Source organism: Haemaphysalis longicornis, unplaced genomic scaffold (assembly GCF_048455015.1).
Source record: "Haemaphysalis longicornis isolate Haplotype H1 unplaced genomic scaffold, Haemaphysalis longicornis Haplotype H1 scaffold_1, whole genome shotgun sequence".
In the NCBI taxonomy this organism is placed as follows: Eukaryota; Metazoa; Arthropoda; class Arachnida; order Ixodida; family Ixodidae; genus Haemaphysalis; species Haemaphysalis longicornis.
In genome coordinates, this window is record NW_027526203.1 from 279,453,935 (window position 1) to 279,478,837 (window position 24,903).

Consider the following 24,903-nt stretch of genomic DNA (forward strand, 5'->3'; position numbering starts at 1 on the left):
TTGTTAAGTTAGAAAACAAGAAAACGGCAGCTCGTGCCGAACAGTGAGCCCTGCACATTCTTGACGTATTCTAGGCGCCTACGCCCCGTAAATTTTTCGGCCAGTTCTGGAGAAATGGTTACCAACTATGGCTTTCTGCGAAGTAAAACCGTGTTACCTTTGCGCAAACAAGCCTTGCCGACGTAGATCAAAATCTTTCCCGGGGAAGGTGTAAAACACGGCTGGATTTGGTGGGCGATCAGAAAGACAGCCTGTCACTTAGGCGTTCTGCACGCGTTGTTGTGGGAGAGCGAGTGAAAGTATACATCGTCTGCTTCAGTACCTTCGCGAAGACCGTGGTAACGATAGAAAAATCGCTGGAGGGATTAGATGAGAGAATGCGGGCAAAGAATGGATTCATATGACGCAGGAAAGAGTAGTGGGGAGTTACATACATAGAAGAGCCGTTCATTATGGAGTGTATATACAGAGGATGATGATGAGGTATGAGCACGGTTCAGGGTGAAGGTTAGGCAGCGTCTCGCTCACCGCACTTCTCGGGGCGGCCCAGCCAGCTGCCATCCTCACAGAGGAGCTTCCAGGTGCTCCTCTCGCCACCCCCTGCGCCGTCGATGCAGCGGAAGACCACCTCGGTGCCGTGCGGGAACTGCAGCAGGCCCCGGGAGTCTTCCTCGTCGGACTCCACCGCCGACTGCGACGACGAGCGGAAGGCGAGCGCGTTGTGCAGCCGCTCCGGAGCGCTGCACGGCCGGTCCGAAGGGGCCGGGGACGTGACGCGTCGCGGGACTGCGTCACCTCCGCTGGGGGCCGTCGGAGATGCCGCTGTGGTCGGACTCTCCTCGACCGTCCCCCTGGAGCTCGCCTCCGGCACCGCCGCTTCCTCGGGCGCTTGCAGCGAAACGGGGTAGAAAAAGTGGGTCACGTGGCTCTCATTTCGCCATCCATGCATTGAAACACGAGTTCATTATATAAAGATTTTGCAAGTGCAGCCCGACGCACAAATCCCCCCCCCCCCCCCCCACCTTTCCCTTTCTCCCGCAGACGCCCGCATTTGGCGCCGACTTCAAATTGACACGTATTACAATCGCCTCCATCTCCACCACACCTTCCCTACTACGTACCCACCCAACTGCCCCAAATGCGGTGAGCCTAACACTACCGCTCACCTCGTCTGGACGTGCACCACCAATCATCCACGCCCCAGATCCCTTACCTTTGAGCAGTGCGATTGAGCCTTTCAGAGCTGCCAGATCGAAGACCAAAACATCTCTCGGGCGAGGATGGGAGCCGCAGCACGCGGCCTACCGGTATAGGATGGCCACTTGCTGCCCATAGCCTTTTCTCCCCTACCCCTTCCCTATCGTTTCAATAAAAGTTTTTTTTTTCTATCTCGCTGCTACGCAATTTTGACACCCCGTACGGGTTCTCCAATCTAGAATTGAAGCAAATTTTCTGTCATTGTTGCACAACTTGTCAAGGGCCTTGTACGCCACCATAAGAACGTAGTGGAGTGTATATTAGCGTAAGCGAGACAGACAGAGGGCCAACTTCGCAAAGAACTTTCCGAAGAAGGATAGGCTCCAGGCACCGCCGCGCCGGTTGTGCGGTAACAAGTATGGGATTGTCTTGCCGGAAGTTATGTCATATTATTTGCACATTAATTATTTTTCGCGGATGAGCATGTCAAGGTTGCATGTAATTTTTCCCACGACATGTTGCAATGTCTGCGTTCGATACACGCCTGCAACTAGGCGTTGTGACGGACGCAGATAGGCGGGCTCTGTTTCTGTCGTCGGCTGCCCTTGGTGTTCGCTGTGCTAGCGTTTCAAGAGTGCATACCTGCGTCCGGGCCCGATTCGCGTGCCGAGGGCGTGTGCATCGTCGGCTGAGGCAGCAGGCAGGTTGGCGGCGCCGGCTGCAGGCGGCCCATGCGACAGCGGAGCGGTGACGGTGGCCATTGTCGAAGCTGCGGCTCGTCGCAGGCGTACTCGACCGACGAGCCCGGAGATATGGTCAGGCCCGCCCGGTAGCCGCCCAGGTAGCGACCGCCACGCAGCACCGGTAGCTCGCACGGCTCTAGAGAGATTAGGAACCACGCCGGCGGTGAGCTGTTTCTAAGAGCAGTCTTCACACTGCGCAGTAGTCATTACTAGAGCGACCAGGCGGGGTTGGTAATTATTTTCGATTGGTAATTATTTGGTAATTCATTCGAGGGAAATTTATTTTCGAAAATTCTTCGGCCGTCCGTTCAAAGCTGACAAAAAAGTATGCGTTGACTGGGATGTCGACTCGGGTTACGTGTGTGCCCGGCCGGGTAACATACCGCACTGCCGCGAGAAAGAGAAAGTTTGTGTGAGTGCTAAGCGCACGTGTAGTCGGATTTTAGGTTTTCGTATGGCAAGCAGCTGTGACCGCCCCACCGTAGCAAGCCCACTTTTTCTGCCCCTCTAACTGCGCACACAACCGCTGAAAAGGGCCTAGCGACCTCTGGTGTGAAGCCGTGCAAAATCACAGCAGGAATTAACCTTGGATTTGAGTAATTAAAGTACTCTTTATGCCGGAACCGATCAAGGGCCCTCACTCTTTGTTCTAAATTCATTCATAAAGTGTTCTTAATTAAGAAAACAATGCATTTTTCTATTATAATTCATTGAGTGGTGCCGCACCTCATTTCTAAAACCATGATTGGAAAACGCGTTTAGAATAAAAATTAAGGTCCCACAAATATTGCGCGTCGTCATTGATTATGGCTTCTGGAAGAAAACTCTGTGCCGCCGATTTCGAGGAACTACCACATAGTTCATTCGCAATGTGTACAGAAGTTACAAAGCGTGCGTTGGGGGCATATTACGCGGCGTACTTTTTTTTGGCAATCATCTTGCCCTGTGTAATTACGATCCGAGTTTCTCGCTTGTTTCCGCCTCAAGCTTGCCTCGTACCTTTCCACTGGATCCGCAGGCTCTTCCGCAAACATCGTCCTCTCTACATTTTGCCACTCCAGTTGCCCCGCTTCTTTGATATCCCGTGCCAGTGATTATTTTCTCCTCCACTTTCTCCCATCTCCTCGTCAGCCGAAGAATTCGGGAAGAATAAGAAAAACAAGCGAAGGGAAAACACCGAGCTAGTCGTTGAGATATAACAGGAGGCACAAGTGGCGAGAGACTTCAACAACGTCCACCGGCTGCCGACGACAAGAAGAACGTTGCCACCGCTGAGCAAACGAAGTTCTCGCGCTTCCCCGGAGCCTGCCTATGTCAAGCTCGCACTGTTTACCGTCCTCGACGAAGAACATCTGCCAAGTCTTGAGTATATAGTACATCTCGCCGAGCGAAACCAGCGCTCGCGCTGGTGGCTTCCTTACGCCAAACAGCCCAGAGGCAGCCCCCAGGCTGGAAGGGAGCGAGAGAGGACGTTTAAAAGAGAGCGAGAGGGACACGCAGGGAGGAAAAGAGATGAAGAAGGAAGGCGAAGAGAAAGAAACAAAGCGAAACACGAACGGAAGGGAGAGAAAAAAGCGCTCTTTTTTATTGAAGCATTCTTACATGCTATGCGCACACCACGGTACGGCGCACGTGTCAGTTCTGGTTAACGAGATTAAAAACATGCCCCCGGTGTTCGAGGAAATGCTCAGAAGCGCAGGTGTGCGTACGGGCGGGGTCAGTGAAAATAACAAGTATCACGCCCAGGTCAACTGGTTGATCTCAAGAAAACGAGACGCGACGTTTGACGGACGTTTCGTTGACCATGAAACTGTTTGGGAAATCCGGACAGAAGAGTGACGTGACAGTTACACTGACCTGAGTATTGCCTTGGATTGCCCACAAGTTAATCCTAGTTTAGAAATGGTGGTCGTGTGTCAGCAGTTACGCAACACGGCTCAATCTGCAAACGACTATCGAAGGTTAGCAGCTTCGCCGCATGGCTCTCGTGCATGCAAGAAAAAGCTGGTACCTCCGGGCGAGAACTATGCATACTTTGAAGGCACCGACAAGAGCTGCCAAATTACCAGTGCTTCCATTTACAGCCGCCCAACTTCAAAATTGTTCAAATATAACAGTGCACGAAGCCATTCCCTAATAAAAAAAAAATTCCCCGCATTTCCCCGAGGGGAAGAATGTGAAAGTGCGAATGCAGGAGTTGAATTTGCGCGGTTCGGTAATGTTCGCGAAAGAGAGATCACACACACACACACAACTACAAAGAAAGAAAGATGCATTTATTCACAGACACCTATTTGTGTTGTCGTTGTACTTGATTGCTAGAGCGGATCTCAGCTTTGAAATTTCGTGTCAGTACTCCTTTAAGCGGGTGCATTAGCCCTTCTTACGCCCGATTCCTGGCCAATCCCCCACGTGGGTATGTGCCATGCACAGACACCTATTTGTGTTGTCGTTGTACTTGATTGCTAGAGCGGATCTCAGCTTTGAAATTTCGTGTCAGTACTCCTTTAAGCGGGTGCATTAGCCCTTCTCACGCCCGATTCCTGGCCAATCCCCCACGTGGGTATGTGCCATGTCAGCGGCCAGGCAGCGCGCGCCCATCTCCCCCCGTTGCCAAGGAAGACGAGGAGATTCCTGGCCAATCCCCCACGTGGGTATGTGCCATGTCAGCGGCCAGGCTGCGCGCGCCCATCTCCCCCCGTTGCCAAGGAAGACGAGGAGCGCGCGCACCCGCAGCTGTTGCTATGCGGACGGCGGCGGACGCTTCAGGCTCGCTTAAGAAGTGCATTCGCACTTAAAAGCAGCGCAGAGAAGTGAGTCTCCAAGGGACAACTGTCACCGGAGTAGGTTGGGCAGAAGGGCTCTGTTTCAAGGCAACGCAATGGCGACATTTGCGAGAATTCGACTACTCCCTATATTCCTCGTACCATATTCTACGGTATTCTTCACGTTTGCAAGCGGAGAAAACCTCATGTGCGGGGAAAAACAACTATCGCCCACATTGAGAGGGGAAGGATAAAGGAAAGGGTTTAATATCTTTTTTTGGGGTGGTCAAGCGAACGAAGTCATGTCGAAGCAACACCTGGAGTACAATAGGTGGCGTACTTGAGGATTTCTTTATTTCTTCCCAATCATACTGGCTAAGTAATACCAGAGTCCTTCAATGCTTTACTGGTCACGAAACTTAGGCGCTCGCTTCATATAGGGACCGCGCGCGCCACTACAGGCGCCACCGCCGCACGAAGGTCATCCCGCCGCCGCGCGTGCGGCGTATTGGCCAGCTCTTGGCGTGCAAACGCTCGCTGCTTTTGGTGTCTGCGCGCTGATTAAGTGTGTTTTTTTTTGTAGTAGTTAGCGATGAATAGTCCAGTTATTGTGTTTATCACCTGCCTTCAATGGGGTTTTATTTTTCGAAGTAAGTTACCGTAGACTTCGGCCGCGAACGGCAACGGCTTCTGTGTGCTCTGGCACAAGCGCTGCGCCGTCGTGTTTACGGATTTTTAAATCTATATTGCTTCTTTTCTCAAAGCAAAGTTGTAAATACCACACATACGGTAGCTGTGTAGTCACGGACTGCTGCGGGCTTATCGATAATACAATAAAAAACTGAAAGAAACCAAGTACGCGTCGTTGAGACTACGCTTAATGAATCCGCTGATTGCTCTAGAATGCACAGAACGCTAAAAGAGATAGCCCAATAGTATTGTCGTTTCGATGAGTGGGTACATACTTCAGAACATCTAAAAACGCTGCAGAAACACAAAGAATCAAAACACGAAGAGATATATGTTGCACCATGTGTCTTTCTGCTTCCACACTTTGCAATCCTTGCAAAAACAGGAAGCGAAAAAAGAATAATGAAACTGATTTTATCACACGCAACAAAAAATTTCAATGTTACGAAGGGAGACAAAAGAACGTGGTCCAGCGTACAAAAATTTATTTTTTCGCGCTGCGATGTGCAGCACACGGAGGAAACAGAATATTGCTGTTAAGAAATAAAGATGCGCAGGCAGGGGGCGACAATAGGGGGAGTAGAAGGGGAGGAAGAGGAGGATCAGGGCGCTCACTGTCTCGCTAATCATTTCTCGGGTTTCGGCACCAGAAAATGTGTAGCGAAATAAGACCAGCGTCTGGCTTCCGATGTGGTGTTGGTGTCGATTAGCGAGACAGTGAGCGCCCTGATCCTCCTGTTCCTCCCCTTCTACTCCCCCTACTGTCGCCCCCTGCCTGCGCATCTTTATTTCTTAACAATTGCCACGTAGCCAAGGACGACGCAAAGCTTTTCTGAACGCAGCGAGCTAGCGATCTTCTGCACTACAAAAGACTAGAATGAAACACAAACGCCTAAGAAGCAGTCCGCAGTGTGGCGTGAAGAGATGAACGTCGATAAAGTGATTTGGGCGGCGTTTACTATGCATGCATTACTCTTGGAACGTTATTAATTTCAGATCCATGGAAATAGGATCGAGAACATTGTCGAAGAAACAAATAATCAAGTTAGCGACAAGGTGGCACCCTTTACATATCAAACAATATTGCCCGACGGGACGTACGACAAAAAGAGCAAACGGGCGCTCCGGTTGACACGCCAGATAAGAAACCGGAATCGGCCACGCGCGGTTACAAATCAAATCAAATCAAATCAAATCAGTTTATTTCCAACAACAGTGTTGGGGGTCCCTCAGGCGAAAAGCGGCTAGCTACCGCTTGAAGGTGCCTGAGGGCCCGCATACATGACAGCATCACGTGAAAAAGGATAATATAAATATATGGATGCTTGTAAGATATCAAAATGCTCCATGAAGCAAACATATGCCTTCAGAACCATGTAAAAAAAAGTAAAAATAAAAATATCACTACATGATGACCTTCATCTGATGCACAAAAACGCAGAAATACTACACGACGTGCCCATACCACTGCACGCTATTCCGAAGATTACAAAAGAAGAAAAAAAAAGAACAAATGAGCAATAAATAGAAACAGTCGCTACACTATGTTTATACAAGGAATATAAAGTTACATTTTAAATAGATTGCTGGTTCATAGATAATGCACACACAAGGAAATGCAGGCATAACGAAATAAACACGTGCACAAAGCCAGTAAAACCGGTAATCATGACGTAATGATAACTAAAAAAAAATAACCATGCTCTAGCTTATCTTTACAAAATATTCACGCAGTGCTTTGCGCGTACACGCATCAGAGTTCAGTTTATTCTCATATCTGTTAAGCAGAAAAGGCACGTTATGTTTAAGGGACTGCAGCATGTAGCCCGTGCGCCGGCGTGGTACCAGCCACCTATCGCTGCCACGTGTGCGATAATCACTTTTACAAATTTTCAAATCTGAGCATGCCTTCAGAAATGTTTTAAACTTTTCATTTGAGAAGAAAAATGAAAAGAGTAGGCGATAGTCATAAATGTGTTTTGCGCTTATTATCTTGTGGCGAGGGAATAATAGCTGTGTTGAGTTACTGTGTTACAAAACAAACAAAGCAAACTTTAAGGGATAATTCGCGGAAATATGAAAAGTAAAAGCACAAGGACGTCCCAAAGCTTTTTTTACACGCGAGCCTGAGCGCAAAGTAATACAAGTTTGCAAACAGGTATAATGAAGCACCGCTACAACCTGACTGATATGACAAAAATCCGGCTTTAAGTTAGCCTTGAACAATTCTAGGTCCACGATGCTATCAAAAGGGTACATTGCTTTTTCCATTCTCACACACAGTGCATTTCCATACCCTGTCGCACACTTATAATCGAAGCTGAAATCTCCCGTTGCTTGCCTTGGAATGGCGCCCCTCCATTTCTCACACAGCTGCCCGTCGCTCGGTCAACAGAACAAGGAAACATTTTCTGTGGTATCGTTGTTCAAGGAATGACATCCCGGGACGCACCACATGTTCGGCATCGTCGTTGCACTACTTCAGTCGCATCACAAGAGCGCTATATGCACGTTACATTTTTTCCCGCACAAAGCAAACACAACTCGCCGCGGCTCTGCCGTTCGAGCCAACGCAACCTGCCCGAGGAGTGACCTCAGTGAGAGGGTGGCGCCACCGCGCGGCGGCCAAACGCAGCATATGAAGCTCTCCCATTGAGTTACGGAGCAGTTTCGTGACCAGTAAAGCATTGAAGGACTCTGGTAATACTGAGACTCGAGGTATTTATGTTACTTGTTGCGCTTTGCCAGTCACGCCAGACACTGTACAGTCTGGCACAGAAGGAAGCCTGCATAAAAAGTTTATCGGTGAATTTTTTTCGAGACCAAGATACTCTTTTGAGTCAGCAACGAACACAGACACCAACGTGTAACTACTGTTGAGGGGAAAAAAAAAGATAAGAAAAGATAAAGACACGCGCCAAGTAAATGTGTTTAGCGGAGTGCACTCGGAACTTTTTATTTCGTGTGTGTGCCCCGCGAAATTACACCACTCGGACAGCAAAGGCAGAAACTTTTGAGCACTCGCGATAATACGCAACGGTGTCACGACGGAACCCTGATTCGTTTTTTTTTCTCGAACATGTTTGCTTCTTGGCGTCCTGTCCATGTTTGACGACATCCTCTACTAGTTGTTTGTTGGGGGGAGGAGGAACAGGGGAGAAGAAACGACACGAGAGGCAAATATTTTATTTCTATCAAAGTTTTTTTTTTAAGCAAACCTTTACTTTTCTTTCCAAACCGGCCTGGGCGCCCGAACAAGCTCCATGCTGTACCCGAATCGCTTCAGCGTTAAGATGTATGCCCCTTAAAGCAAAAATTCTCTGACACCTCTTCTAAATTCTTCGGTATACAACGTGAAAAATAAATCTGCGGAAAAACATGCACATTTGACTTTCCTTTTTCTTTGGAGAGGGAGTTTGTTCAACTCACGTTTGGTCCACTCCCCTCACTTACGGAGGTTTCAGCGCTACGTTGCCATAATTAATCTGCAGCTCCCCTCTTTTTCACCAGTACACCACATAAAATAAGCCAGGTGTTTCGGGGATTCTTTTGCGGGTTAGAAAATAAATTTTGAATTAGAAAGTTAATTTTAATGGGTTGTTCGACGTAAGCTCTGATATGTTTCCAGCGAAGACTTGTCTCAGCTCTTTTTTAGTGACGTTTGTGTTTTTTGTTAGTGCATCTATGGTTGTTGTGGCTGCGGATGGTTGGGAAAGAAACACGACGCAACCAGCACGAAGCTCGCTTGTTGGCCAGTCTGCGGCGCATGGCTACATTTGACGCCGCGGTGTAATGTGTGTTCACCGTTGCGTGAGGCACCATGGCTTTTTACTTTATCATGACACAAAATTCCTCGCAGTCTCACACTGAGAGATGCGGCTCCTAGCTAGTTGCCGAACATTTTTGTACTCCCCAGTAGTTGGCAGGGTCCGTAAACCACGTGATGCTCTCCGCATGCGCTGTTTTTACGATGCGGAAAGCCGTTAGAAGAAGTCCGTTTTCGTTCCCATTGTGAGGACTGACTCGGCGCAGGAGCGAACGTCGCGTTCAGAGCTTCCCAACTTCACCTTTATCGAAGGAAAGCCTTTCCATCAGCCACCTTCTTTATGATTTGTGATGTGCAAGTTTCATCTACATGTAATGTAAGCATATATACGTTGGTGAACCCTGGGGTTGGTTTCTCGCGTCGGTTTCAGGTGGTGCTTTTGTGTAGATTATTCCGCTGGTGCTTCGCATGCGGACTACATGGTAGCGAGAACACGCTAGCGAACACAGTGCCCTCCTAATGTAAAAAAATATAGCTGTTCGACAGAACTCTCCCACGCTGAAGCACCTTTGAGAAGGCTCGCGCATGTGAACACTTTACTGCGAAGCTGTATGTGTCTCACACCCCCAGTTTTCATTACGGTGAAGCAGATTTACTCGGCGCCGCTCCGGGGCTCCTCTTCGCCACCGCCGACCCCTCTTTCACAACAGTTATTCCCCTCTCCACCACCGATGCCTCTTTCACAAGTTGCGCAGTCGGAAGACAGAGGCCGTAGCGTCGCTATCAGATGATTGCGGAAAATCAAAAGCAGCTCGAATGGGTGGAAAAACGCCCGAAAGCCGCCGCCGCCACCACCGCCGATAATGTAGCCGCGGCCGTTGCCGCCTCAAATTCCACCTCGCCCACCTGTACTAGCTGCGGGTTCCTGCCGGTTGAAAGCAACTTGCCCCGTTGGAACGCCGGCGTGAGCACATAATTCTTCTTTAGCTTGAAAGCCATTCCGAGCGACATTGTCGCGTCGCCGGCCCTCGTTGACCAGCTGGTCATTGTTCTTCTGGCGGAAGAATAATACTAGATAAGTCTTTCTCTCTCCCTTCGCCGGTGTATTTCATGCCTCATTAGGCGCCCATCCCCGGTTCCCGGTTTAGGCGTGCACGGGTTGGGAGGGGGGGGGGGGGGGGGGGGAGGGAGGGGGCATACATGCACAACAGGGCTCAATGCCAATATCAATGACCTGCGCATTGTGGTAGTGGGAGATTTAAACGTGGGAGCCTCATCGCTCAATGCGTCCTGGCAGCTGTCCTCCGCAATCGAGCGGTTTCTGCCTGGGTTGGTGTGTTGCACAGAAAATAAGATGCCTACGACAGGGCAGTGGAAGGGACAGTCACGTGTGTGTCAGCTAAAATAAAGGTGGAATCTTTCGAGGTGTTAACTAGCTATGGGACGGACGCATGTCATTCGCTGGGAGGAAGAAATTTAGTGCCCTCCCACTCTGTAGAGAAGGATGACCTGCGAAGCTGCACGCCCTCCACGCAGTGCAGCTTCGAGTAAACTTACCTATCTTAGCTTTATTTGTATACTATGTTAATCATCTGTTGCTTTCCTGCACCATAGCAAACGAATAATGTTTATGGTCCAGTTTGCCACTTCTCAGAAGTTTCCCCTTTTTTCCCGCGAAGGCCATCGAAAAGTAATGGCTAATATCGTCTTCTTAAAATTGCGATTTATGTGGCTTCTTTCCAGACCTTCGGTTCAAGGTGGCGACTTTTTGGGGCTATTGTCGACGATTATCCGTCGACTTTTTTTTTTTCTGGGGACCTGGCAACCCTGGTCACTATTGCAAGAGAAAGACACTCGTTGATTGTGCATTGCCACCTTGAAACGTGTTTCTGTCAAAAAAAAAAAAAAAAATCGCGGGCAGTTAACTCTGGTTATGTGATTTGAAGGCGAAAGGCATCGACCATGAGACTTCACCGCTTCACCGTGTTTGCGCCTATTCCACCACTTTCATTTCTTCGTCTTCGCGCGCAAATTACCCCGACAGGGACAGTGGCCGCAATTCACGCGCCTGCTTTCCCACTACAGGAGGTCTTCTCAGCGTGCACAGCTGTTCAAAGCTTCTGAGGTCGCGCTTCCCTGCCACGGGGCACACATCAGGCTAGTTTTGCTCCGTACATCAAGGGTGCTTAGTTGGAGCTGTGGTTAGCCATTGGCCTCGTGCTCTGGCGGCACGGATTCAAATCCCACTATAATCGAAATGTTTCTTTATTTATTTACTGTTTGCAGGGGCGGTCTATTTGGTACAATTCGTGTTGCCCGAAACAACGACGACTACGACCATAGGTCACTTACGTGTTTGATGAGACAACTGAGGCTCTCGCGTTCATAACTGTTTATTACTACTACATGAGGACGATGATGAACAAATTTATTTTTTCCAAAGCTAAGAAAGATCCCAAAAACGCCTGCCCTCCTCAGGCGGCGGCCTGTACGCCTTGAGCACAGGCGGCGTCCGAGAATAGATGGACGAGAGCTTTTTGAAGGTCAGCATCGGAGCTGAGCATGCTTGGCTTTTGTTGTTGTTGTTGTTGTTGTTCCTCTTCTAGTGGCAAATACCCACGTGGGGATTGGTCAAGAAACGGGGTGGCTTTTTGGGGCTATATTGCACTGCTCGTGCGTGCACGCGACACGTGCACGTAGTCGCTGTGGCCATTGGAACGGCGCATGTGCCTAGGTTGGAAGGAGGAAGAGGAGGAAAACGTTTTATCGAACATGGCGTTCGGCGGCAGTGGCTCAGGAAGACACCGGGAGAAGCGTCGGTCCAGAGGCCCTTCAAGAGGAGGTGCCGCCCGGCGTACGGTTAGACCACAGCAGGGCTGGGGAGCCCTTGGGGCCCACCGCTCCATTCGGGGGAGCTTGGACGATGACCGATGACCTCCGTCATCTTCCCATAACCCTCTCCCAACGAGGGTTGCCCCAACACCTGCCGTCACGTCTCCCCTCCCCGCCTTCCCCCAACCCAATTTCTGCCTCAACCTCCCGACCCCTTCATTTGAAACAATGTCGGCTATACGTAATATGCCCGTTGGCGGTATTACACTCGTAGGGGAAATTTTTTTTTAAATTTTAAATGAGAAAGTGTTAGTTAAATCAGCAGGACAAAAATTGTTCGGGGCACTTAAGTCTGCTTACGAGCTTTGAAGGCGAAAGCCTGGGGAGACTTTTTTATTTGCAGCAACATCACATTTGCGCCTCTTTCTTTGCTTTCATTTCTTTCTCTTTTGATTAAATTACTTCGACCGGCTTCTTTTGTGCCACACTCCCTTTGCGTCGGTTTCCTCGCTTTCATTTTTCTCTTCTTGCTGCGCGAACTGCGCCAGCGAGCAGACTGAAACACGCCACAAGTTCCCCGGAATCTGGGTTCCGCGCGGCTGAAATGCACCTGTTATACTCGCGTGACATCGCGTTCAGGTGTCACGCGGCAGGCAATATTGTACAACTTTGACGTTTCGAATTTGTACTTTTGAATTTTCTCAAGCGGGCACATTAGCCCCTCAGAGCTCCAAATTCCCGGTCGATCCATAAAGTGGGTAACTGCGTTCAAGAAAGGAACAACAACGGCAACAGCTTTTGTTCTATCGCTCGGAAGGTGCTGAAATAGCATAGCAGTAACGCATCGGGCTGCTATTGTGAAGACCCGGGTTCAAATCCCAACGGATAGCACATGCGTTTGTTGGTTACTAATTACCGCGCCGGCCATCTTCTTGACCGGACATTCCATCAGTAAGAGCATGAAACCTTTAGCTGCGCGTGGGCCGCCCCTACCCCCTCCCTCCACTCCGAACACGCGCACAAGTGACATTGGCCGGCGTCGGCGTTCCAAGCGGGCCAGTGGCTGTTCGTCCGGGAAGGACTCGCAGCTACTCGACCAGCTGCAACTTGATGGGGCAACCGCGGCAGCAGCGGCTTTCCGAACGAGACAAACGAGCACAAGCGCTAATTTCCAACTGAGGTTGACTCGGTTGTTATGTATTTTATTTAGGTGCTAGATGATTGCGTGATGGCGAAATGTAATATTCTGGTTCTCTCCTGGACGCGCTTATGCATAGCAGTGACATCAAGGTCAAGCGCCCCGAAATAAACTACGTGCTCCTTGTGACGAAGTACGTACCCCCCCATACTGCAATGGAGGCCACTTGCGGCGAATAATCTGACTGACTGAGATCTGCTTCGCATTCCTTGCCCAGGAATTTCCTGGCAGGGCAGTATTTATTTAACCATTTTTAAGAGCATCACCATTCATCCGACTGGAAAGAAGCAGTGTGGGACAGGAGATGGTTTCTAAAAAAGAGATGGTTTTCGAGGAGAAGGGTACTTAACGTCATTTGCGAACGCGCTTTCGGCTTTATCGCATTCGTACGCCCTTCCGTGCAGCACGCGCGCTGCTTCATCTACGCGCTTGCGCGCCCGCAGTCTCGAGTTTACACTCTGAGCTTGAACTCCCTCTCTAGCCCGAGTCACTCTATGCCTTTTCCGCCATGGCAGTCTAGAAACGTACTATGCTTCGCCCCAGTGCACCTAAGCGACAAATTTGCCGAAGCCTTCAGGGGAGCAAAGCTACGAATAACGTGGTGCGGCGTTAGACGACTCCGAAATGGGATCTGCGCTTGGACAGTTAACGAAAAACAAAGTGTCGTTCTTGCATTGAGTAATGCCACAGAGCAGACCATATTTGTTCTTAGCCAGATGGTCTGCCTACTTCGTCCTTTTTCATCGCCATGATTGTGATTCAGTCGCATCGTGGTGAAACAGCCTCGTGACCGCCCAACGGTTTCGGCATAGCCCCGAGAATGTGCAACAATGAAACTGAGCGAGGCGCTCAATCCCTTGTTGTCGAGATGGCACTGACAAGAAAAGCGGCGCGACCGGCTCTCTTTTTACGTAGTCGGCGCAGCTTGTCGCATCAAAGCCAAGTGCCGCAAACGCGAAGCTTGCCACAGCCATTCGCCACAGCATAATTAGGGCAGCACGGCGGCGCGTGTACACGCAGAGGGTACCTGGCAAACACTCGGGGAGCAGGCCCGGGGGCGTCCAGTTTCCCTGCCAGCAGCGCAGCTCGGGCTGACCCTGCACCTGGAAACCGCGGGCGCACACGAGCTCCACCAGGGTACCGTGGCCGATGAGTTCCTCCGGGTCCAGCGGCCGCTCCGTCGTCAGCTCCCGGAACGAGCCGTGCGCCACCTCTGGCAGCGAGCACGTGGCTGCGGCGTGGGAACAGCAATAGCACCCAGTCATTCTGCTTACCACGGGGACGATCCACACAGCGGCGCGTGTAAAGTCCCGGGACAGCTTACATCTTTTTCTTTATCTTGCCTACAACGTCTCTGCTTTACTACCTGCCCGCATTCGTATTCTCACTGACTCCAAAAATGCCATTGACGAGTTCAACAATGCTTTCTCTGACCATCCTACTGTCCACCAGATTCAAGCTATGGTTAACATACTCGCTTAGAAGGGCACTAAAGCTCGCCTGGCATGGATACCGGGACACATGATGCAGGGACATGGCAACCAGACCGCGCACTATGCGGCTAGGGAGAGCCTCCTCGTAACCCCTCCGCTGGATGACCAATCCCCTGCTGCTGTCTCGCCCACCCCCTTTCGCCTGCAACTGGACCACGCTCGCCACGCGCTCCGATGCCGCCTAGCATCAAGCACTCCGCTTGGCTACCCACACGGCGTCCCTTCTCTACCACGCCCAGCCGAAATTTTCATTAATAAGACCCTTGCGAACGCTGGTCTCACTCCTCACACAATATACAAATGGAATCACCCTGGGAAGTCACTACCCCTACGTTGTCCGCACTATTCAGCGACTTCTATCGAGGACCTAAATCATTTAATCTGGCACTGCACTGCATTCTCAGACCATCGATATATTCTCGAAAATGCACTCCCAAATGGTTCTTCACCAGATAATCCCCCATACCATGACCCCCAATTCCTCGCCGCGCTAGGCACTTTTTCCCTTGAGAGCGGTCTGGCTCGAGTGTGAGCCGAGGCCTACAACCCACTCGGTCCCTCAAACTGGACAATTAGATCTTCAATGGACAATTAGATCCTGTACGACCCTTGAAGATTCAAGAAGTGTTAATCCTCTCTCCCTGCTATTCCCATTTCCCCCCTCTGGCCAACCGGCCGTCCCTTCCCAATAAAGGACTTTACTACTACTACTTTATCTTTTGTTTCTTGTTCTGCCTGGAACAGCACGAGCGGGAGGTCTGTTCTTTTTGTGCTTGCTTTCATCTCGCACGTGCTGGAGCCTTTCTGCGCCATTTTGAACGCGTCGCTTTTTCTTGTTCCACGGCCACTTTTTTTCTTGATATCGCAAAATCCAACCAAACTTCATTCCTAACTAAATGGACGCAGGGATAAGTACATATATTTTACCTCAAATGCACATGCAGTTTTAATTGCGCTAAATAATGGGGACATGTGTGACCAGTGATAGTTGTTCCAGGAGTTTCGAAGGGTTCTGCCTTTATAAACCTCTTGTTGATGTATTCTTTTGCCTTTTGTCCGGAATCGAGTATGAATAGAGGGACACAGGGGTACCTTTTCGAAGCCTCTGTTTGCACGCGTGACACCGCGTGACTGCGGTGGCTAGATAAGACCCGGGCCCCCAAAGTGCCTCGCACTTAAATAAGTCTGCAAAAGAACGTTAGAAATACTAACAAAAATAGCGAAAATGAGTTAACCTGTAACACCCTGCATATCCACAAAAATGCAGATTTGGCGGAAGTAACACCTTTAGCTACTCATAACCATATTTGGCTGTAAAGAACTTACGCACTAGACAAGCGGCCTAAGAATGCTGCGCATTAGTAGACAATTCTCTGAATTTCTTCTGATCTTTAATATTATTACGCATTTTTTGAAACATGTTAAATAAAGTTCAACTTGAAAGTAGTTTGGAAATGTTTTGGAAATGTTTTGCCCATATAAACTCCTCGTTGAAGAATTCCTTTAATTTGGTAGAGCGGCTGAATAAAAGGACAGACAGACAGGCAGGCAGACTAAAATTTTCACTTTTAAGTAGCCCAAAAAGACTACTGTCATTAAAATACCCAAGGAAATTGAAGGGAATGCATCCGCCCAGGTAGACCAATTGCTAGGGCATTGGATACGTACTCCGAATGTCGTGAGTCTGGATTCCAACCGCAGTGCATATTTTTGTCCATTATCTTTCTTTTCTGCCACTTCAAAATTCATATTTTCACGTATGTAAAAAAAAAAAGTACTCCCGCTGTTCATTTAATGCGAAAGCATTTAGTGTCCCATTGTGAGAAAACCGGTGTTGGCGTTGTCCGGCGCAGGAAATGGACGCGGCAGTAAAGAGTAAAACCTAACAGCCACAGTACACATGTAGATTGATTGAGCTCGTGGGGAAAGAAAATTGCAGAATTATTAAGCTACAGAATAGTTGTCATCTAAAAAAGACATATTGTTTATTCCAACATGTTACGCGTAGATGCGGGACCAAAACCGCAGACAAATGCACGCTTTGAACGAATAGTACGGCCTCCCAAATTTTTAATTATATAGCGGGCGCGTCGACCGACCGGCATGTCAGCGCCTTATCACGGTGTTCACCAGCGAAATAGGCGAGAGTACGCGCATGCGGATAGGGCTATCTGATGTATGAGTGTCGTCTGCTACGCTGTTTCCTTGAGAGTGGTACACCCCCTGCCACTGCATCTAAATGACTTTGCGCACCCCGCTGCTTAGCTATCTTAGGCGGCAGCGAAACGGCCTTGCAAGAGAAGAAAAAAATCGCGCCAATCCACCCCGTGAATGTGGTTGGAAAGCAAAGCTGTAAACGGCACCCATAACGATTACCCATGCGACGTCACTTAAATTCACTCACATCGCTCTACAAATAGTAAAGCCAGATAGAAGTGAAATGCACTTAACCACACCACTTATTACTTCAAAGAGATTTTCTTGGTAAGGTTAAATCAATGCATTATGCTTGAACGGTGTCTGGTTGAGTTGTATTGGTGTAGCACAAGAGTGGAAACTTTTTTTATAAAACTAAAGTAAGCTCCAACCCGGTGTTAGACGATCTGACTTCTCCGAGATTTGCGGCAGAGAAGGAGGAGGAGGATGAAGAAATACTTCTGTTCAGATTTCTGAACAGCCCAGAGTGCAGCCCTGGGTAGTGAGTCCTTCTTCTTTGGGGCCCATATGCAGTCCGCGCGGCCTGTCCGCTGAAGCTGGGTAGGTAGAGAGGGCCTGGACAGCAGCATCTCCCATTGCTCTTGTTGGGTAGTTGACGGAAAGAGAGGAGGGTGCTCAGGGCTCAAGTCGCACACCCCGATTACGGGGCGGAGTGCTCCTACTTCTGAGCAAAATTTAGATTCAGCGTCATAGCGATTCGGATGCATTAAGTGAAGACGCGTAGGCTGTGGGAAGGAGCCCGGATTGTATGAGCCGTAGGGTAGTTTTTTGTTCTCTGGAAAGGTCAGGGTAAGGCGAAGGCACGGTCTGTCTCAGAAGGCGATAATCCTGGGTTATCTCCATGAACGTGAAAACCGGGTAACTGTCCTCGTGAAGCTCCATAGCACGGGAGGTAAAAGCGCAGGCTTGTGGGTGGGCGTATTTGTTGCCCTCCATTGAAGCGTGAGGGGGGGGGGGGTCCAGATGAGCTGAATGGACCCGTTTGGGGAGTGGTTTTTTAGCACGCGCAGTGCAGGTCAGGACACCCAACCCGACTGGTAATTCCACTAGGCTTGCTGGGAATCGGTGACTACCCTCCGAACCCCTGGTTGAGTGAGAGCCAAGGTGATGGCTGCCTCTTCTGCTGCCGTCATTTCTTGGTTCCTAAGCGAGGTACACGCAAGGAGGTTGGTTCTGGAGGTAGCCACGATGATGGCGTATTGCTGCCCTCGATGTTTTGAGGTGTCTGTGTAGATAACTGCATGATCCCCACCGAGGGTGGTGTTTAGCGCTTGAGCCCGTGCTTTTCGGTGACCCTCGTCATGTGAGGGGTTCATATTTCTAAGCAAAAGGAGCATCTTTAGTTTTAGTCGCCAAGAGTCTGGGAGTACGTCAAGCAGAGTGACATTCTGGGCTGCGCAGCCAATCTGGTGAAACATGTGGTTACCCACCGAAGTTCTGAGTCGGACCTTCTTGTTAGAAAGATGTCCTTCTATCAGCTCTTCCACCGTGTTATGGAGCCCCGTGCTAAGCAGCCTCTGTGTAGACGCACTAATGAGAAGACCAATGGCCTGCTCGACCGCCTTTCTAATCATTATATAAAACATCTCGATGTCTTCCTTGTCGAGAAGAAGACAGGGGGTTGACGTAAGTGACTCTCGAGAGGACAAAAGCTTCAATTAATCGAAAGGTACCGAATTCCTTTAGGCCTCGCTTCTTGGTGGCAAGTCGCCTGATCATGTGAGACGTCATTCTTGGTGTTAGTCTCGAGATGTAGGCCCAGGATCGTGATGCTGGGGCTTGGAGTGATGGCCTGGCCATCAAGGAATATTTGAATGTATTCCTTGATTTGGCGTGAGGGCGAATGACAAGGAGCTGTGATTTTTTACGTGAACACTGGAGGCCACCGGCTTTAGCACATTGGTGTACTAGAAGTGAGATGTCATGCATTGGTGTGACCTTCATTTAATTTTTATATCTCTTAGCATATGAGCAAGGTGCGCACAGGGCCGCTAGACGGGCGTGAGTCAGCGAGGAATTCAGCGAGAACGCATGGGATAAACCCGTAGATGTGCTTGATGAGTACAACACTTGTCTTCTCCGTTTCTCGCGTGGGCTCGTAGCTAAATCGGTAAGACAACGGGTTCTCGCTTTGTTAGTCTATTAGTTCCAGGTTCGATTCCCGGCCGTGCCTGTAAATTCTTTTATTTGTTCGCTGGAGTTTTCTGGTGACACCAACGGTCGCGAAAGAACCCTTGGGGGGTAGAGGTAAAAAGCTTTGCTTTAAAACAGGGGGTGTGTTGCCCTGAGAACAGCAGAGCTGACGACGCTCCCACAACAGATAGTTCTATGCGCGTTCGCGTACCCTCGCCTATTTTGCCGGTGGACACCGTGATAAGGCGCTCACATGCCGGTCGGTCGTCGCTCCCGTTATATTATTAAAAAGTTGGGAGGCTGTACAATACTTACAGCTAAATCAAAAGTTCCTCATCATCATCAGCCTGCTCAGCTCCACTGCAGGACGAGGGCCTCTCCCATTGACCTCCAACCACTCCTGTCCTGCGCTGCTCGCGTCCACAGTTTACCCCCGAGGTTCGTATTTCATCAATCCATCGGGTTAACGGCCTTCCCCTTCTTCTACACCTATCTCTTGGTATTGCCACGAATCAGCGGGCTGCAATGCTTCGTGCTTTTTGCCGCACTCCTTTGCTTGTGGCGAAGCCTCCACTACGTGCGCCTTTCGAGCAGGCCTTGTCGGTTCGTCTCACTACATGGCCAGCCCAAGTCCACTTCTTTTTCTTCAGTTAAACTATGATATCGACAACTCTAGTTTGTTCTCTGATCCAGGTAGCTCTTTTCTTGTCCCTGAGTGTTATTCCTAACATTATTCGTCACATGGCACGTTGAGCCGACGTAAGTTTGCTTTGTAGTTGTTTAGTAACCGCCAAGTTTCAGCTACGTATGTCATCACCGGCAGTATGCACTGGTTCTAGATTTTTCTTTTGAGTGACAGAGGTACATCAGAGAGAGAGAGAGAAAATCACTTTTCATTATTTGGGAGTGCTAGCCGAGTGCTCCCCAACACATAACTATTCTGCGCCGGATTTCTCTCTCGTGGTTGGGTTCAGCACTAACCATCTGTCCGAGGAAATTATATTCTGCTACTTCTATCATTTAATTTCCTAACAAGAAGGGGACATCCTTAATCCTACGTGAACCCAGTCAAGCTTTCTAAATACCCCCTCCAGACATGATGTGAATAGTTTTGGAGAGATGGTATCTCCCTGTCTTACTCCTTTAGGATCAGAAATTTATCGCTTTGATTGTAGAGGGTTATCCTGCCCGTGCATCCCTTGTAGTATATGTCTTCTAAAAGTCATATATAGGTTTCCTCTGTTCCCTGGTCTTTTAGTGCTTCTAGCACGGCTGCGGTGGGTATAGAATCAAACGCTTTATCGTAATCTATAAATGCCATGTAAAAATTTTAGTGCACTCTGCGGATTTTCTTATCACTTTATTGAGCACATGGATGTGATCCATGGTTGAGTACCCTTTAAACCCAGCCTGTTCTCTGGATTGATGGTAATCCAGGCTGTCACCTATGCGGCTGACTATAACTTTTGTAAACAGCTTGTGAACAACTGAGAGTAGGCTGATGGTTCTCTAATTCTTGATGTCCTTAGAATTTCCCTTCTTATGAATCAGAATAATGGTGGCGTTTTTCCAAGATATAAGTACTTTTTGAGTCTTTAAGCATTCCGAAAATAGTACAGCCAGCTTTTCCAGTACAATATCTCTTCCCTCATTCAAAAGATCTGCGGTTATGTCGCTATCTCCTGCAGCTTTTTCTATTTTTATGCCTTTGAGCGCCTTTCCAACTTCCTCTTTGGTTACAAGTGGGACATCGTAAATTGAGCTCGTGTACAGCCTGGTGTAGAATCTGGTGTAAACGTCGCTGGCATACAGCCTGGTGTAAAATCGTTCTGCTACCTTAATTATCTCGTCCAAATAGTGTGTAATGTTTCCCTGATAATCTCTCAGTGCATACATCCTGTCTTTGCCGATGGATAGCCTTCTCTTAGTTGCTTTCAGGCCTACCCCTATTTGCAGCGTTTCCCCGATCACTGCCATGTTATATGCACGAATATCTTTTGTTTTATTTCTGTTAATCAGTTTTGACAGCCCGGCTAATTCAATCCGATCCGCTGCACTTGACACTTTCATGTTCTTACGTTTGGCAATTAGTTCCTTCATTTTCGTAGTTAGTTTTTCAGTTTGTTCTCTACATGTTGCTTCTACCACAGCTGCTGCTGATTCATTGAGTGCCGATGTTAGGTTGTCATTTAGCCTGTCTACACTGACCTCGTTCCACTCGTTCAAAAGCGAGAATTTGTTTTGAAGAGTTAATTTACACTCCTGCGATCTGGCTCTGACTGACTCCATGCGGCGTTTCTTAGTTTTCACGAGTTCCTTTCTCTTTTGAGATTCAGCCTTAGCTTGCATCTAGCCATCCTATGATCGCTGCTCCTAATGTACATGGCACCTCTACGTCTTGCACGATACTTACGTGGTTACTTAAAGTAAAGCCAATTTCGTTTTTTGTTGTACCATCGGCACCTTTCCATGTCCATTTCCTATTCTTTCGTTTGTAAAAAAATTCGTTCATCAACCTCAGGTTAGTCCTCTCTGCAAATCCTATCAGTGTGTCTCCCCGACTATCGCAACTGTTCATTCAGAAGTTTCCCACTGACCTCTCTTCCATTTGCTTCTTACTGACGTTTGCGTTAGCGTCTTCATTCACAGTCGTGAACTGCGTTGTTGCCTTCTTCATTATCAAAGCTGGTTGTTGGCGCATAGGCCTGTACTATCTTTAACCTTCGTCGCTTGTTTAGCTTGATCGCAACAGCCGCGACTCTCTCCTTAATGCTGAAAAACTCCTCCACGTTTCCTGCTATTTCTCTGTGGATTAAAAATCCCACCACGTGTTCGTTCTCCTCTTGGGGTCCACTGTAGCCTAGAATATGCCCGCTAGTGAGCTTCATGAAGCCTTCTCCTGTCCTTCTAACTTCTCTTAACCCTATAATATCCCACTTAACGTCCGAGAGCTCCTCTAGTAGTACAGCTAGGCTTCCATCGCTAGACAGAGTGCGTGCGTTGAACGTTTCCAGGGTCAATTTCCAAAGGCGGCCTGTCCGGACCCAGAGATTCTTAGCACCCTCTGCTGTATCGCTGTTGTGACCGCCGCCGTGGACAGATGCTCTACAGCTGCTGGGGACTGAGGGCCGAGAGTTGAGTTGGTCAGTCATGGGAGGTGAAGGCCAACTACTACACCAGGTTGGCTAGATCATTTTCTAGTGAAGGAAAGCTGTTTGTGCCCCTAAGAGCCTTCCTAGCATGGTTGAACTTTTTTAGTGTAGCCCCTTAGGTATCCGGGATGATGGTTACTTACGGAGCACTCCATCCCTGCATGGGATGGGCATAAATTGCCAGATGAAGATGAACGAGAGAGCGAGGGAATTTTTCCGCGGACGATGTTGCCGCGCACGCCTGTAGTGATACTGAGCCAGCGTTTGTCGGTTTTGCTTTTTATACGCCCGGTTCTAAAGGAGTAAGCTGACACGCGCGTGTCAGCTTACTGGTTTACTGACGAGTTTCACTGACGTCTGGCCGTTGGAAGGGTAAGCCAGCAAAGGTTAACCAATTGACACCAAGACTTAACCAGGCTAAGCCAAGCTTTCGCTTTGCATACCCAGGGTTAGCTGAGTTAAGCCGCAGCCACTTTTTGGTTAAGGACGACCCCGTGCGCACGAAGCCTAAATGTAGTAGCGTGTCCTCCAAGGCAACAACGTGTCATGCCTTGGGACGAGTTTCCGACTACCATTGGCGAAAGCTGGTACCTCTCGTAGCCGGAACCCCAAGCACTAGAATGCCGCAGCGGCCAGAGCAGTCCTCCGTGCCTGTGCGCTGGTGCTGGCGCCACACTGGTTGCGGATACCCCGGATCCAAATGGTCAAGATATACGCCTCACAAAGCCCGCGTGGGACAGTGATGGATATGAAGGGGGTTGCGAGCGTTCTTGCTTTGTCGACGAGGAGCTTCATTTGCACAGGAGTGTCTGGTCCCGACACAAATCAACAGAAAGACAATGCAGTAACGCAGGTGGACGGGAAAGCGTACAATTGAAAAAAAAACTCGATCTGGAGAGGCATATCAGAATCACGGTACCAGTAGCGAAGAGGGATACCAGTAAAAACGAAAGAAATCAAAAGAAGCGGGCAACTTGTTCAGAAGCGCAAAAAACTCCATGTTCTCTCAACGCCTTTCTTATTTAGGTGGAGGCATCAATGTGAGCCATTGTTGAGCAGCATTTTCCAAATCCAGCCTCTTATCTCATTTGGTGAAAATCTAGGGTGTCGCTCTGACGAGGTACATAATTCGTGCGCAACAAATAGTACGGTGACGGGTCTTTAATACGTAAGCTCTCTGGCGTTCCTTATGTCGTTTGGTGATGGCGTTTTACAGGTTAACGGTAGGTTGTCATTGAGGAATTTATGAGTTTAGGGAATAATTTTGGAAGGTTTCCTAGCACAGTATTTCCTCCATCCTATAGTAGATATACAATTAACCCGCAATCTCCTGCGTCTTTTCCTCTTTTCACCCCCTTGGGCGTCTTTCCCAGCTTGTCTATAATTGCTGTTCGAACCTCGCGAACCAGGCTAGTCCTTTCAATAATCTTCCCTGGCCTAACGTTGCTAGCGTACCAATGTCCATAGGTCCTTTCCACTACTTTCATTGCCACATTCATGCTGTTCTTTGTGCTACCAGTTTGGTCTGTGAGAGAATATATACTTATTTCTGCTAAAAGCAAGTTCCTAACTCTTTCTTCCTCGCCCCTAAACATCCTGCCATTTCTATTATTTTTAAAAATTTTGCCATGTTTTATAGGCAGAATAAGACATGATTATTAGCAAACCGAGCAGGGACAAGAGGAAGAAAAACAAGACGACGCTAGACGACAACCATCTTACTGATGCGGTAGTATTCCTCCATATTCTCTATTCATTTGTGGATCACGAATCCAACCCCAAGCTGGTTCATTTCTCGATGCTCTCGGTAGCACGGAATATCCCCAATATTCAACAGCTTAAAGCCCCCACTTGTTCTTAGAACCTTGCGTAACCTGGTGGTTTCCTGTTTAACGCCTGAGAGCTCCTCTAATCACACAGCTAAGCTGCTCCTGCTCGACGGAGTTACAGTATTGAGCGTTGCCAGGTTCAAATTATAGCCGTGGCCTGACCGGACCCAGATATTTTCAGCACAGCGCTACCGTGTGTCGCTGAGCTGACTGCGCCTTGTTCGGGGGCCAGGGGGTGGGGGTTGCTAGCCGAAATGGTACTCCAGGGAGGCCAAATCCTCTCCTGTTAATAAGCGAGTACCGCTTGTATCCAAGGAAGCGTTCCTAGCAGTGTAGCCGCACTGGTATCCGGGTATGTTCTCCTCTACCGGACCAGGCAGTACACACAAGCTGAGAACGTCTATCGTCCTTCTGTGGTCCTCAGAGGTTCTCCCTCCTAAGTACTATATGAAACGTGAAAGGTGTTGGAAGACAAGAGAAAAAAGCGCGATAAATTAGCCCATATTTTTTAAACAGAAAGACGAACTTTTCTGGCAGCATCCCGATGAATCATGCAGACACCTATGGCTCAAATACAACCTCGCACTCTCCGCGGCCAGTAGAAACGAAGACAGGACCGAAATATCAAATGAACGTCACTCGGAACGTGATAAAAAGTCAGAACCTAGGACACACAAAAACACGATTAATTAGGCCATATTTTTGTTTTGTAAGGTAAGAGAACCGGACCGTAAAATTCCATCGAATTATCCGGAAGGCTGAATTGTTGCAGATAGTGCAGATAGTATGCCTCCTTATTTCTTAATCGTTAAGCGCGACTCACTCTTGTTGCTTGGTTTTCAAGCATGCTGCGAACAGCGCCGATATCTTTAAACGCGGCTTCAACGT

At 48.8% G+C, this 24,903-nt stretch overlaps 1 protein-coding gene across 3 annotated transcripts in view; it reads right to left on the minus strand.

Annotated features, from left to right (window-relative positions):
* LOC144146717 (sushi, von Willebrand factor type A, EGF and pentraxin domain-containing protein 1-like) overlaps positions 1-24,903 on the minus strand; it is a 759,548-nt gene that overhangs the window by 18,798 nt on the left and 715,847 nt on the right. For all 3 annotated transcript variants that reach the window (XM_077678646.1, XM_077678652.1, XM_077678657.1), the window contains 3 exons: positions 14,219-14,422; positions 1,840-2,076; positions 529-888 (listed from right to left, as the gene is read on the minus strand). In XM_077678646.1, the coding sequence (XP_077534772.1) occupies positions 529-888; positions 1,840-2,076; positions 14,219-14,422 (801 nt within the window). The remainder of the gene's footprint in view (positions 1-528; positions 889-1,839; positions 2,077-14,218; positions 14,423-24,903) is intronic.